Genomic DNA, 15119 nt, shown 5'->3' with positions numbered 1-15119 from the left:
TATTATAGATGGGGGAAGTAGCCTTAATGAAGTATCCTAAACTTCTATAGTTAAATTTGGACTAAAACCTGAATGATACCTACAACCTTACAATGTAGCTTGTGTTAGGATTGAATGTCACTAAGAGGAGAGGGGGTCGGGGCGTGCGTTTAAACTTAAAATGTCGTAAGAGTGCAAACAAAAATAGTAGACTATTAAATAAGAAGATAATGAAGGTAAACAACAAACGAAAAGAGTACACCGGATTTATATTGGTTCGGTTGTCGTGACCTATGCCTACTCCCAATTCTTTCTCCATCGAGGCCATCGACTTCTACTATCAGTCTTCTTTCAATAGGTGAATACCAACTACTCTCTTACAATTTTATCTCTTTTTCACAACTTTAGGAGATAATTTTTACAAGTCTCACACCTCTCTTAGAATGATCTCAAAACTTAAGGAAAAGGAGGAAAACACTTAGCACTTTTTTAAGAATTTTATAACTCAAAATCTTAAGACTTTTATTTTTAATTTGGTACTCTTTCGGGAAAGAGTGGAGTATTTATAGATCCCAAATGACTTAGAAAATATAACTAAAAAGTGTCTTATCCTGAGTTTTCGAGGTACTGACAGTACCACTACCATTATTGGGCGGTACCACCATTTGTCAGACTGACAACTGGTGGCACCATTACTTGTCGGTCTGACATTGGATGGTACTACCACCTAATCTAACACTGACACTGGGTGGTACCATTGTCTAACATAGTCTCGGAGACAGTGTCTTAGTAATACCACCGCCCAAATAGCCTAGGAGGTCGAGCCTCAAGTGGTGCCATCGCTAGCCCTAGCGGTGCTACCGCTTAGGCCAGCTAAGGATCACTAAATGGGCCTTTCACTTGGCCCAAAAAACCCTCAACTAAAGCCTAGTTGGCCCCTAATTGAGTTAGTAGGATATACCCAAACGTAACTCAAATTAAGACCTAACTTCGATAATAAGGACTAACACAATTACAAGATTGTAAATCTAAGTTGTTCCGCTTGTCATTTGTTCATCCGAATTCCTGATGAACTTCTGACGAACTTCTGGCGCATCTTCTGAATCTTTGGTGTATCACTTGATCCATCGATAAGTTAACTCTTGCAACTTCTGATCTTTGCGCAACATCTAATTCTTCCGGCTCAATGCCCGTTTTATAACTCCGACCCAACGTTTGATCCTTTTTGCTTCAATCATTTATCGAAATTAGTTCTGCATTACTTTTCTCAAATAACATATTATATCGTAAACTCATCGATTGATTTCATCATCAAAATTTGGGATTCAACAATCTCCCCTTTTTTGACGATGACAACTAATTGATGATGGAGTTTAGACTAAACTCCCCCTATCTAAATGCCATATTGAAGGAAACTTTGAATTTAGAAAATGATAACTTTAGAATTCAAATTAAAATAATTTTAATCATTTTCTTTGCAAAGTTCATCATTTCACACTTCATATGCATCATTATAACTTACATTATATACATATCATTGCATGCATCATTTCAAATTATAAATATTTCAATTCGTCATGATACAATATATATAATTCTCAAAACATTATAAATCATCATCACTTTGGGCATAACATACATGATACTAAAACATAAGATTTCGAATCATCATCATGCATAATTTCAAAATATGAAGTCATCAAGCGATTTGAAAACATTTACATTTTCAAAACATTCATCATTTTTTTATCATTATTTTCAACTCATTCATCATTACTTTTTTACATCTCCCCGTTGTCATTAACAAAAAGGAGAAAAATACAACTAATAATTTTTAAAACATGCAAGCTAGTAGGTATTAGAGATGTGAAAGTTAGTAATATTTGCTTTTACTTGAAATGTGCAAGCTAGTAATTCTTGCTTCTCTTTTAAGATATGCAAGCTAGCACTTTACTTCTCTTGAGATGTGCAAGATAGCACTTTTCTTTCTACCCTTTTTATTAGAAAAAAAGAGAGGAAGAATTTAATGGTGCAAAAATTTCAATCATCACATGAATCCAAAATATCATGACTCATCCTGACAAGTCTTCCTTTTTAAAAAGTGAAAAGACTCAAGTCATAAAAACTTAACAGAATCATAGGAAATCAAGGATGCAAAAATTTCAACCATCACATGAATAAAAGAAAGATCAAGTCATGAATCCGAGAGTCCATGAATTAAAGCTCTACTTTTGCAAATAGAAAGAGGAAAGATTCATGATCATCATCTAAAAAATAAAAGATCAAGTTGTGAATACCAAAAGTCTATGAATCAAATCTTTTTTTTTTTGTAAATAGCAAGAAGAAGGAATAATAGGAAATGATCTCGATTTAAAATGAAAACTTAAGTTACAAAAAACCAAGAAATCCAAAAAATGTATAAGAGAAATTCATACATTAGGAAGATTTAACATGCCTAATTCTCTTCTAATAAAATCAAATTGTTCCTCATTCAATGATTTTATAAAAATATCAGCTAATTAATGTTTTATATCAATAAATTCTAGAGATATATCATGATTAGTAATATGATCTCTAATAAAATGATGTCTAATGTCAATATATTTAGTTCTAGAGTGTTGATTGAGATTCTTTGTTAAACATATTGCAATAGTGTTATCGCATTTTATAGGAATATTTTTTAAATAAATTACATAGTCTTCTAAAGTATTTTTCATCTAAATAACTTATATATAATATGCACCTACTGCTATATATTCAACTTCAACTATAGATAATACAACATAATTTTATTTCTTGGAAGACCAAGAAATAGATATATGACCTAAGAGTTGATATGTTCCAGATGTGCTTTTTCTATCTATTCTATATTTAGCAAAATCAGCATCGACATAAGCAATTAATTCAAAGATTTTTTATTTTGGATATCATAATCATAGATTAGAAGTTCCTTTTAAATATCTAAAAATCCTTAAAACAACTTTTAGGTGAGATTACTTGGGATTAGATTAAAATCTAGCATATAATCCAACGCTAAACATAATATAAGGTATAGTTGTTGTGAGGTATAGTAAACTACCTATCATACCCCTATGATGTGTTCATTGGTGCATTAATAGCCTTAGCACTATCCGTATTAAATTGTTTTAATAGTGCTTATTGGGGATTTCCAATGATGTGTTCGTCATCATGTGAAGATTGGTGTGCAAAATCAGTGAAATTGAAAACCACACGTGAGATGGTTGTGTTACCCAAGGAGATCGTATATCCCTGAATCCCCGTAGATTTGTAGGAGAGGATGAAGGAGGTCAAGCGTCATCCTCTCTAGCGGTGATCCACATAGTAGTGCTATGACGACGCTCCTCAAATCGCTACCCAAAACTCCACAGCTACTATCTGAGGAGGAGAATGAGAGAAGAGAATAGGAGGTGGCAACCAAGAAACCTCTAGCCTATCGATTTTTGGTTCCCTCCTATTTATAGAGGCCCCCATCAACTTAACCCTAATGGATCCTACCCTATTGGATATTAGATCTCCATCCAACTATCCAAGTCTCTTAGATTAGTGGATCTCTATCCAATAATCTTTCATTGGCTCTGATTGGTTCTCATCCATATGAACCAATAATTCAAGGGCTTATTAGATATCCAATAAGACAAGAGCTCCAGTGAATATCTCATATACGAACCTCTACTCGTCACAACACCTGCTATATGTATGTGACCCTCTAGGCCCAATATCGATTTGGCCCTAAGTCATACTTGTCAAAACTCCTTCTGGTTCAGTGAATTATTATCTCTATAAGAATTCACTAAACTCATCGACTACGAACATACTAGGCCACTACGCCGTAATCCTAGATGATACAAGGGATTTCAATATTTTGGACCTATATGTCCTTAGTTACTATATACCTATAGTCCCTCATCCATCTAATATCTCAAAGATCATATACCGGGCATAGTGCTGTCAGGCCCATATGGTTTCTCCTAGAGTCTCGCTCTAATTGGATTCTCCCGGAAAATTCTTTTTCTCTCAATCCGAATGACCTTGGCCAAGGATTTGTTGGAATACAAATACGTGAAATATTTCACTCATAATACTGAGAGCAAATATCCTTTATCAACACTCAATAGCCCACCTAAGATTGATTGCCACTCCCGATAACTAGTTGTACTAGATCTAGAACTTCCAGATCTATAAGTCCAGTATCAAAGAGTGGAGTAGTCATACATGACATCATTAGTGTCTCAAGTCTAAGGACCAGGTACATCATTAGGATGATTGAATCATTGTCCAACAATGAGGTATCATCAACTATCTAACATTTCATAAGTGAATCAATCAGTAAACTCATTTTCGAATGAGCACCTGCACTGTAGCCCTAGTGTCCCTACACGAGCAGCTATGAGACCAGCTACCTCTATTGTATGAACGCATATACAACACACTAATCTATTCGATTATCTTGATGTTTCTCTTGAGTAACCTATGACTAGGATTATTTGGGGTTTATGTTTAAAGATGAATCGATCTCACTATCATGATCTCAACACGATCTAATTCCTATTGCACATATCCATAGACATCACAATATATTTATGCATCAAGAAATAAAAAATAAAAAATATCATAATAATAATAAGTAAAAAGATTACATGTCATGTCACATGTGTCAAAACTCACGTGATTAGCTTGCAGTGTGCACCTATGACTAGCAATAGCCTCAACGCTTGTATTTCCATCCAAGCCTTTGGACATTTTAAGATTTGGCCCTTAGCTTGTCGAGCTTAAAGACTTGGGTATAGCTTTTGCCTTGGTAACCAAAGAGGCTTAGCTCGAGTCCTAAACTAAGTTGCTCCTTGATAATAAAAAAAATTTAGAGGACTTTCCCTATAAAATATACATCCAATGCATGATATTCAACATGCCATTAACTTAGTTTCAGGAGCCTCCTTATCTTTATTTTCCCTATTATTAGATGAATCCTACTAAGTATAAAAAGCTCAAGAGGCAAGTTGATGAACTATTTTGTGATAGGTTCATACAAGAAAGCCTTTGTTCTTATACAGTACCTTCTTTTCTCACCATAAAGAAGGATGATAGGTAGTGCAGATGCACTAGTGTTAAAGCCATCAATAAAATCACAGTTAAATAATAATTCCCCATCCATAAGTTGGATAATATGTTAGACTTATTGGTTGATTCTAAGTAGATTGATCTTAGGAATGATTACTATCTATTAATCTCTGATTTTAATATTAATATCAATTAATGAATTTGATAAGCTAATATACTATTAAGATAAATGATGTAGAAAATACTTGACCAAAGACTCAGACCATTGAAGGGCAAATGTCGAGCTAGAGAGTTAGAAGTTGTGTCGAAAGATAGTTGTACCAAAAATTAGATATCGAGCCAAAGGATTGGTCGACATATCGGAGAATGAACTTTTTGCTACAGATTCAAACAACATAATGAAAGGGTAAAATATCACATTAAAAAATCAGATATCATGACAAAGATAATAAGCTGATGGATTGAGCGATATACTAAAGGATACGATGATATACCGAAGATTTAGATGAAGTATCAGAATATTAGATAACATGTTAAAAGAGTGGACAATATGCTGAAAGCTTTGTAGATGTGCTAGATGAGTGGTTGAAGAGTTAATATCCTGGTCGATATTATTTTGTACTAATTTAAGCTAATATCAAGCTAAAATTGAGCCTAAGTTTGTAATAGTTATTATGCTTGAAGTTTGATCAAATTTAAGCCATTAGAAGAACAAAACATGTAGCTCAAACTACCTAGATCAACGGTGGCACCTACCACTATGATAATGGTAGCACTACCACTACGATAATGGTAGTATCGCCAAGATCAAGTTTTGCGATGCCATGTCAAAAATTATGATTATAGTACTACTAGAGTTTAGTATTATAACTTCGTGTGAAAAAAATATGATAGTAGTATCATTAGATTTCAATATTATAACTTTATGTCAAAAATTATGATAATAGTACTACTAGAGTCTAGCATTGTTACTTCACATCGAAGATTGTGGTACTAGCCAATGATAATGGTAGTGTCGCTCACACACCAAAATAATTAGAATTTAAAATTTTGACATTATTTTTAAAGCTATAAATATCTCACTTAGGTTTAATTGATAGAGAGTATCCATTCTTAAGTTTGTAAAGAATTTTAGCTTTCTCTTTGAGCACTGTTTGAATCTTTTTCTCCCTCTTGGGTTTAATTATGATACTAGATGCTAGCAGGTCTCTTATAAAAAAATTAGTATGAAATTTCTTTCCTAAGCCTAAAATAGAAAAAAAATTATTAATTTTTATTTGATAGAAGTCAGATAGATAATGAAAGTTAGTTACCTCGAAAGAAAATGAATCGAAAGTAGACATAAGTTAAGAAGATTAAACAACTATAAATGAATTTATATTCTTTCTCTTTCTTGTGACTTTGGATTATGATTATTTACTTAGCATCATTTATTTTACTCATGACTCTTGCTCACACTCAATATTTGGTTTATTATGTTTTTGATATTTTTTGGATCAAATTTTAAAGTTAATTAAAATTTATTATAGCACTAATTCAACCCCTGTCTTTCTCTTAGTGTCATTATGATCCTAATATTTGATATTAGAGTAGGGTTCTCTTAATTAGATTAGCATCCAAGGGAGATCTAATGACATTTTAAAGCAATAAAGAGTGCCCACTCTATTATATGTTCTCCTATATTCAATAGGATGAACTACACATTCAAAAACTAAAATGAGAATATTTTTGCTTTCTATTGATTATAATTTATGAAATATTATTGGGTTTAGTTTTTAAATATCTACCAAACCAATGGATGGATGACTGAAATGATTTAGAAAAGAAATTTTCCTTTTGAGTGCTAAATCTATGAATCTTTTATTTTATGTTTTAGATAAAAATGAATTCAATCAAATTTCTATTTATAATAATACACATGATATTTGACACATATTTAAAGTTACATATAAAGAAACTAATAAAATAAAAGAATCTAGAATTAATCTTTTAGTTCATAATTATGTATTATTTAAAATGAAATCAAGCAAGTCCATTGGTGACTTGTACACCGGTTTATGGATATTATTGAAAGCACCTAACAAAAGTTATACTAATATTAAATTGATTTGTAAGGTCTTAAGTTTTCTTTCTTAGAGTTAGGATCTAAAGTTGATGGTGATCTATGAAGAAAAAGATTTGGATAATCTATCTCGTGAAGAACTCATAGGATCTCCAATAACTTATAAAATAACATATAAATTTTATAAAGAAGAATAGAAAATTTTTACCAAAAAAATAAAATGATATTACCCTTAATTTAAAGAAGATTACTCAAGTCAAAACTTAAGTAATGATGAAAAAGACATGATATTTTTTATAAAATGATTCTAAAAGTTCATGATAGTTTTTATAAAAAGATACTAAAGCCCTTTTGGTCTATAGTTCATGATCGATTTATCATCACAAACCTTCAAATAAAGTAACATAGCTCTACAAGCTAAAAAATTTCTTGAGTACATCCAATTGGTGCATGAGAAATTTGAATATTAGCCTTAACGGACTCAATAGAAATAGAAGGATTGACACGACTTACAACTCGTTAAGGGTTGATTTCAAAATGATTGTCTCTCGTCTTGGTACACCTAGGAAAGGAGTGCTTGAATGGATAAGAAAAGATACTCAAGCTCAATCGTTCAAAGTCTTTAAGTGGATTGGATATGGTGCATGCCAACTTGAGTTGCGATATACTTGGTTGTGAATGTGAAGAATTTAAAGATATTTTAACTATCGATGCTATATAATAAATTAAGTGAGATGTTACCTTTGACTTGGTGATTAACCAAGAGAAGACTCTATATGAAGATAATATTATTGAAAACAATATTACTACCATAATATGAAGTATCAAAATTGCTTTCTGAATAAGATAGAAGACAAAAGTCAAGTTTTGCAAAGTTGTGCACAAAAAAAGTTAGTGAAACAGAGTTTTACTCATCTTCAATTCCAGATTAATAGGAGCTGAATCACCAAATTAGGACAGTCGTGTTTAGAGAGAGATGATCAAACTAAGTTTGAGTCATACTCCTATTCTATGTCGGAATAATACTCCAATTTAGCTTAATCTCAATTCAAGTCATGCTTGATTCAACTCAGATTTAGCCGACCCAAACCCAAGCTTAAATCTTAGATGCGAGTAATTCAAAGTCTCAACTTAGCTTAATCCGAGTTGGATTCGGATCGGAAGGTGAGTTGGATTCCGATTGAGAGTCCAACTTGAGTTAGGAGTCTTCTCCACCAGATTAATAAAATGAAGCATGGCTCCCTAACCAGAACAACATAGAGAGAACAAGCAACAGTTTAAAGACAGGGCAATTAACAGTAGAGAGGTGGATAAAAAAGGGAGGCAATAACAAATTCCAACCTTAAGGAGTGGGAGTTATTGCTCAAGAAGCAAAAAGTTTGTTTCTAATTGTGAGATTAGATTTTCCTTTTCTTAAAAAAAAAAACAATATAAATTTTTATCCTCTTTTGAATTCCCTCGTCTTCCAATAACTACACCTCCCAAAAAGCGTAAATTCACTCGAAAGAAGGATCGAGACCATCCAATCTTTTCCCCCAAACGGATTAGAAATTGGAATGTTTGTGCCTCAATCCTGTCTCCTTCACATGTCTTCCCAACAACACCATCCTTGAGAATAGTAAAATGAAGCTTTTAGGAGAAGATTCATCCTACAATCAATCTGCAATATTTGGCCACAAATTTATTAGAGACTGCTTTATGCACTTTCTTGTTCACTCAACCGTAATATTTCTGTAATACTTGGCCATGAATTTGTGATAGATGATCTGATCATTGAAAGATTATCCTGTGAAATCTTTTGCTTGATGTACACCAGGGTTATCATGCTGATTCAAATGATTACCAGCCAATCTATTCCTATCCCTGTTCTCATTTATGTCATTTACTAGCAGTGCAGCAATTTCCAAATAACAAAGGAGAACATATTTAACAAAGTAGAATATTACCATTAAACTCTTCGGACTCCTTTGAGTTTCTACGGTCAGGTATTGGCCTTTCTTCTCAGCTTATGAGTGAACACGTCTTCAACTTAGCTCACTGCTTAATTTGACATTAGAAATTATCAAATCTGATTCAAGACCATGAACATTGTGTCTGAATACAACATAATCCACAGAAAATTGTTAGTGCAGCAAGTAACCAACAACCATGCTATTTTACCTGAACAAGACTTATTCCTGCATCCTTTTTCACTCCTCTGACTTCCATATCACACCTTACCCTTCCATAATCGGTCCACTGTCCGGCTGCAGCATAAATGTTTGAAAGCATCACATAGGAACTTGCATTGCTAGGTCTGTACTCAATGAGCAACTTTCCGATAGCTTCTCCAATTTTAGCATTTCCATGGCTTTGACAAGCTCCAAGCAAGGACTCAAGCAAGCTTGCAGAAGCCTTAAAAGGAAGGCACTTAATGATATCATAGGCTTCGTCCAAGTGCCCTGTCCTCCCAAACAGGTCCACCATGCATGCATAATGCTCCATCCTTGGTGTTATGCCATGGTCTTCTGTCATTGATTTGAAGAATGTTCTCCCTTGTTCGACAAGACCAGCATGACTGCAAGCAGACAAAACACTAACAAAAGTAATGTCATCTGGTTGCCACCCAGCTTCTTTCATCATTGAGAAGAGTAGAAGGGCAGCTTTACCATCGCCATGCATTCCGTATCCATTTATCATCACACTCCAACTGATAGAGTCCTTTTCCTCTAACCCATCAAACACTTTTCTCGCTGTTGGTATGCTTCCACACCTTGCAAACATATACATAAGGCAATTGCTGATGGAGGTGTGACTCTCGAAGCCCCTGCGAATTGCAGAGCCTGTCACGCATTGTGTCATATTTAGACAACATAAGTGAGAAGATGCAGATGCCAAATTTAACATCGTTACATGGTCAGGTTTTAATTCCATCCAAAGCATTTTTCTGAAAGAGTGGATTGCTGCTTCTGCATGATTGGCTTGAATGTATATAGACATCATAGTATTCCAAGCAACAACATTTTTTTTATCTATCATCTCAAAGAGCAGGTGGGAATAACGAACATTTTCAAATCTAGCATACATCATCATTGTTGCTGTAAGAAGGGATGACTCCAACACAGAGAAATTTCTAACAGCATAAGCTTGAATTGATTTACCATGCAACAGGCTTTCACATGCAGGCAATACATTCAACAAGGTCACAGAATTTGGCTTCTGGCCATCCATCCTCAATTGGTTGAAAAGGATCATGACCTCTGCAAATAAGTTAGTGTTACGGTATCCCGTCATTAGAGCGTTCCAAGTGATGATACTTCTGGAGGACAAACCATTGAACAGTAGGTTACCAGCCTCAGTATCACCAAAATTCATGTACATACTTATAAGTGCATTAGCAACAGACAAATCCAAATTGCATCCATTTTTTATTGTTAAGGCATGAAAGGACATTCCAGATGCAGCATCCTCAACACTGCAAAAGCTAGAGAGAATGCTGATCACAGTGACCATGTCGAACTTTACACCTTCCTGACACATTGAGCGAAATGATGCTACTAAGGATTGTATATCTCCAATCTTCCCCCACCCACTTATCAAAGTATTCCAAGAAATTACACTTCGGACTTGCATTCGGTGAAATAACTCGAGTGAAGTAGAGAACTGATTGCAATCACAGTATAAAGATAAGAGTGCATTCATCACTCTTATGTTTGATATGAATCCTTTTCTGATACTGTATGCATGGGCAGATTTACCACGGCACAAGTCTTTAGCCATCGTGCAGCCTGAAATGACATTGATCATAGAAATGTCATCTGGAAGCACACCTTCAAGTTGCATGTTATGGAAAGCACCCAAGAACATGTCCCAAAGCCCATTCGAAAGATAGCCTGATATCATAGGATTCCATAGAAGTAAGCTTTTCTCTGGTGTCGTGTGAAATAGATCCTCAGCTGAATCGATTTCTCCATGCTTAGCATACATTGAAACAAGTGCAGCAACAACAGAACTCTGATCAGAAATGCCGTGTTTTATTCCAATAGCATGGATGCACTTGCCACAGTCAATAGTACAGAGATTACTGCAAGAGGAAAGGATGGAGACTAACGTGACAATGTCTGGCCTTGCATCACTGTGATGCATGAGCTGGAAAACTTCGATGGCTTCATCCCATTTCCCATTCTGTGAATACCCTGAAATCATAGCATTCCAAACAACTAGATCTTTTGAGGGTAGTAGATCAAACAGCAATCTAGCTGCTGTTAGATCCTCCCATCCAGCATACATCGAAATAAGAGTAGGCACCAAGGCCTTGTCACTAAAAGCCCCACATTTCAGAGCGAGACCATGCATCAAATGACCTGCCATAGGTGGTCCAAGACTTCTGCACAAAGGAATCACACCCAGGAAGGTGCTCGAATTAGGCTTCAAACCATCCGCTTGCATCTGCCGAAAAGCTTCGAAAGCCTCTCGGTCAAGCCCATTTGAAGAATAGCCCGATATCAACGCGTTCCAGGAAATCAAATCTCTGCCAGACATATCGTCGAAAACCTTCCTCGACCATTCCATACGGCCAGTCTTCGCGTACATATGAAGAAGAGCAGTCTGTACCACCAAATGGCCTCCGTATCCAGACTTCAGGACTACACAATGAACCTCTTTCTCAGCTCGAAAGCCAGAAACTGCGGAGCAAGCCTTGATCACGAAGGGGAACGTGAACTCATCCGAGCCAAGACGGTGTCGGCTTGAATGCTGGGATCGCGAGTAAAGGCGCAGCAAATCACTGTAAAAACCGTGATGTGAAAGGCATCGGATCACCAGATTTTGCACGTATAGCGTCGGGTTCTCCGCAGTTTCGAAGACCGAGAGCGCGAGCAACGGCTGGTCAAAGCGAAGATAGCTTTTGATGGTTTGGAGGACGACGGAGTGGTCGTGTATGAGCCCGGTGACGACGAGGAGGACGTGGAGCTTCTTGAGAGAGTCTAGGGAACCGCAACGAGAGAGGCGGAGAGGATTCAAGAGGGCGAAGCTGTCGGGAAACATCGTGCTAAGTGGAGTGGCCAGAGAAAGGAAACCATTGAGCAGCCCTGCACGAGGCCTCGGCATGCAGCGAACCCATAGTTATTAAACCCAAACGGCACCGGTTCGTCGCGGACCGGACTTCTAACCAGGTCAGTTCACGAATCAAATCAGATCGTTTGGTGCATAAGACTAAAGTACCGATGGAGCCCCTTAAAGATGTTCTGTTTCAAAAACACTATACCATGATACTTATAGCTCGTATGTTCTATATCTCAAAACTAAAAATTAGTTTTGTTAGTGTAAGTAACTTTTTTAGCTGTGGCCTCGGGGCCGTCGTAGCTTGGTTCAGGTCCGGAAGGCGGTGATCTCCTTGGAGGCGCTCCTCGAGGTCTCCCGGCGGCCGAGCTCGGTGGTTCGGGTCGGGAGGTCGGTTCGGCAGCTCGGGTCACCCGGTCGGGTCGGGAGGCAGCTCGGCAGCTCGGGTCGCCCGGTCGGGTCGGCGGCTCGGGTCGGGAGGCAGCTCCGCCGCAGCTTCGGGAAGAGGCAACACCGTCTTGCACCTGCACACAGGTCGGGCCGGGAGCTCGGCCCGACCCCTCCGACGATCAAGTTAGAGAAGGATGTGGAGGGGATTGTGGATGAGGCAGAAGAAGAGCCTCTGAGTGTTGTGTTTGAGTGAGTTCCTCTCCCATTTGCCAAGGGCTCGGGGGTATTTATAGAGGAGGTTTGATGTTACCTGATGTAGCTATCTGCAGGGCAGGACTGTACCTTTGGTTGCGTGGGAGGCCGAGCTGCTGCAGGGTATGGCGAGCCTCGGGCAGTGCGTTAGTCGGGGGGATGACGTGTCACATTGCCATTTTTTGCCATATCATATGCCCCCCGAAAGGAGCTATGCGTCGGTTCTTGCATGCAGGGGGTCCGATGCATGGCTTTTTACTTCAGGTGGGCTGGTCATGCATATCCGAGGCGTATGACGTAGGCGGGCTAGCCGCGCGGACGTGTCTCGTGCAACATGGGGCCGAAGTGCGCAACTCAGTCAGAAAGCCGAGCAGGGTTAGACTCGGGGCCGATGGAGCCGATGAGGGCTGAGGAGCACAACGCAAGCGGGGTGACCGCGCAGGCGTGATCTCGGGAGGCATAGAGTCGAGGGCCGAGGAGCACAACGCAGGCGGGGTGACCACGCAGGTGTGATCTCGGGAGGCGTAGAGCCGAGGGCCGAGGAGCACAACGCAGCCGGGTTGGCCGCGCTGGTGTGGTCTCGGGATGGCGTAGAGCCGAGGGCCGAGGAGCACAACGCAGGCGGGGTGACCGCGCAGGCGTGATCTCGGGAGGCATAGAGCCGAGGGCCGAGGAGCACAACGCAGGCGGGGTGACCGCGCAGGTGTGATCTCGGGAGGCGTAGAGCCGAGGGCCGAGGAGCACAACGTAGGCGGGGTGACCGCGCAGGTGTGGTCTCGGGTGGCGTAAAGCCGAGGGCCGAGGAGCACAACGCAGGCGGGGCAACCGCGCAGGTGTGGTCTCGGGATGGCGTAGAGCCGAGGGCCGAGGAGCACAACGCAGGCGGGTTGGCCGCGCTGGGGTGGTCTCGGGATGGCGTAGAGCCGAGGGCCGAGGAGCACAATGCAGGCGGGGCAACCGCGCAGGTGTTGTGCTCGGGTGGCGTAAAGCCGAAGAGCCGAGGAGCTCGACGCAGGCGGGCAGGCCGCGCAGGCGTGGTCTCGGGTGGCGTAGAGCCGAAGAGCCGAGGAGCACGACGCAGGCGGGCAGGCCGCGCAGGCGTGGTCTCGGGTGGCGTAGAGCCGAAGAGCCGAGGAGCACGACGCAGGCGGGCAGGCCGCGCAGGCGTGGTCTCGGGTGGCGTAAAGCCGAAGAGCCGAGGAGCACGACGCAGGCGGGCAGGCCGCGCAGGCGTGGTCTCGGGTGGCGTAAAGCCGAAGAGCCGAGGAGCACGACGCAGGCGGGCAGGCCGCGCAGGCGTGGTCTCGGGTGGCGTAAAGCCGAAGAGCCGAGGAGCACGGCGCAGGCGGGCAGGCCGCGCAGGCGTGGTCTCGGGTGGCGTAAAGCCGAAGAGCCAAGGAGCACGACGCAGGCGGGTAGGCCGCGCAGGCGTGGTCTCGGGTGGCGTAAAGCCGAAGAGCCGAGGAGCACGACGCAGGCGGGCAGGCCGCGCAGGCGTGGTCTCGGGTGGCGTAAAGCCGAAGAGCCGAGGAGCACGACGCAGGCGGGCAGGCCGCGCAGGCGTGGTCTCGGGTGGCGTAGAGCCGAAGAGCCGAGGAGCATGACGCAGGCGGGCAGGCCGCGCAGGCGTGGTCTCGGGTGGCGTAAAGCCGTAGAGCCGAGGAGCACGTCGCAGGCGGGCAGGCCGCGCAGGCGTGGTCTCGGGTGGCGTAAAGCCGAAGAGCCGAGGAGCACGACGCAGGCGGGCAGGCCGCGCAGGCGTGGTCTCGGGTGGCGTAAAGCCGAAGAGCCGAGGAGCACGACGCAGGCGGGCAGGCCACGCAGGCGTGGTCTCGGGTGGCGTAAAGCCGAAGAGCCGAGGAGCACGGCGCAGGCGGGCAGGCCGCGCAGGCGTGGTCTCGGGTGGCGTAAAGCCGAAGAGCCGAGGAGCACGACGCAGACGGGCAGGCCGCGCAGGCGTGGTCTCGGGTGGCGTAAAGCCGAAGAGCCGAGGAGCACGACGCAGACGGGCAGGCCGCGCAGGCGTGGTCTCGGGTGGCGTAGAGCCGAAGAGCCGAGGAGCACGACGCAGGCGGGCAGGCCGCGCAGGCGTGGTCTCGGGTGGCGTAAAGCCGAAGAGCCGAGGAGCACGACGCAGGCGGGCAGGCCGCGCAGGCGTGGTTTCGGGTGGCGTAGAGCCGAAGAGCCGAGGAGCACGACGCAGGCGGGCAGGCCGCGCAGGCGTGTCCCGGGTGGTGTAAAGCTAGAGGGCCGAGGAGTTCGGCGCGGGCAGGCTGGCCGTGCAGACGTGTCTCGGGGTTTATGGAGCCGAGGGGCA

At 41.5% G+C, this 15119-nt stretch overlaps 1 protein-coding gene across 1 annotated transcript; it reads right to left on the bottom strand.

Moving 5' to 3' along the window:
* Window positions 1-8473: 8473 nt before the first annotated feature.
* On the bottom strand, window positions 8474-12179 carry LOC103974978 (putative pentatricopeptide repeat-containing protein At3g01580). Its single transcript, XM_009389883.3, has one exon. The coding sequence runs from the start codon at window positions 12143-12145 to the stop codon at window positions 9272-9274; it is 2874 nt and encodes a 957-aa protein (XP_009388158.2). The 5' UTR covers window positions 12146-12179; the 3' UTR covers window positions 8474-9271.
* Window positions 12180-15119: the final 2940 nt, after the last annotated feature.

The sequence above is a fragment of the Musa acuminata genome, chromosome BXJ2-8 (assembly GCF_036884655.1).
Source record: "Musa acuminata AAA Group cultivar baxijiao chromosome BXJ2-8, Cavendish_Baxijiao_AAA, whole genome shotgun sequence".
NCBI classification, from domain to species: Eukaryota; Viridiplantae; Streptophyta; class Magnoliopsida; order Zingiberales; family Musaceae; genus Musa; species Musa acuminata.
Note: the sequence above shows the minus strand (reverse complement) of the source record. Positions and strands in the feature narration are given on the sequence as shown.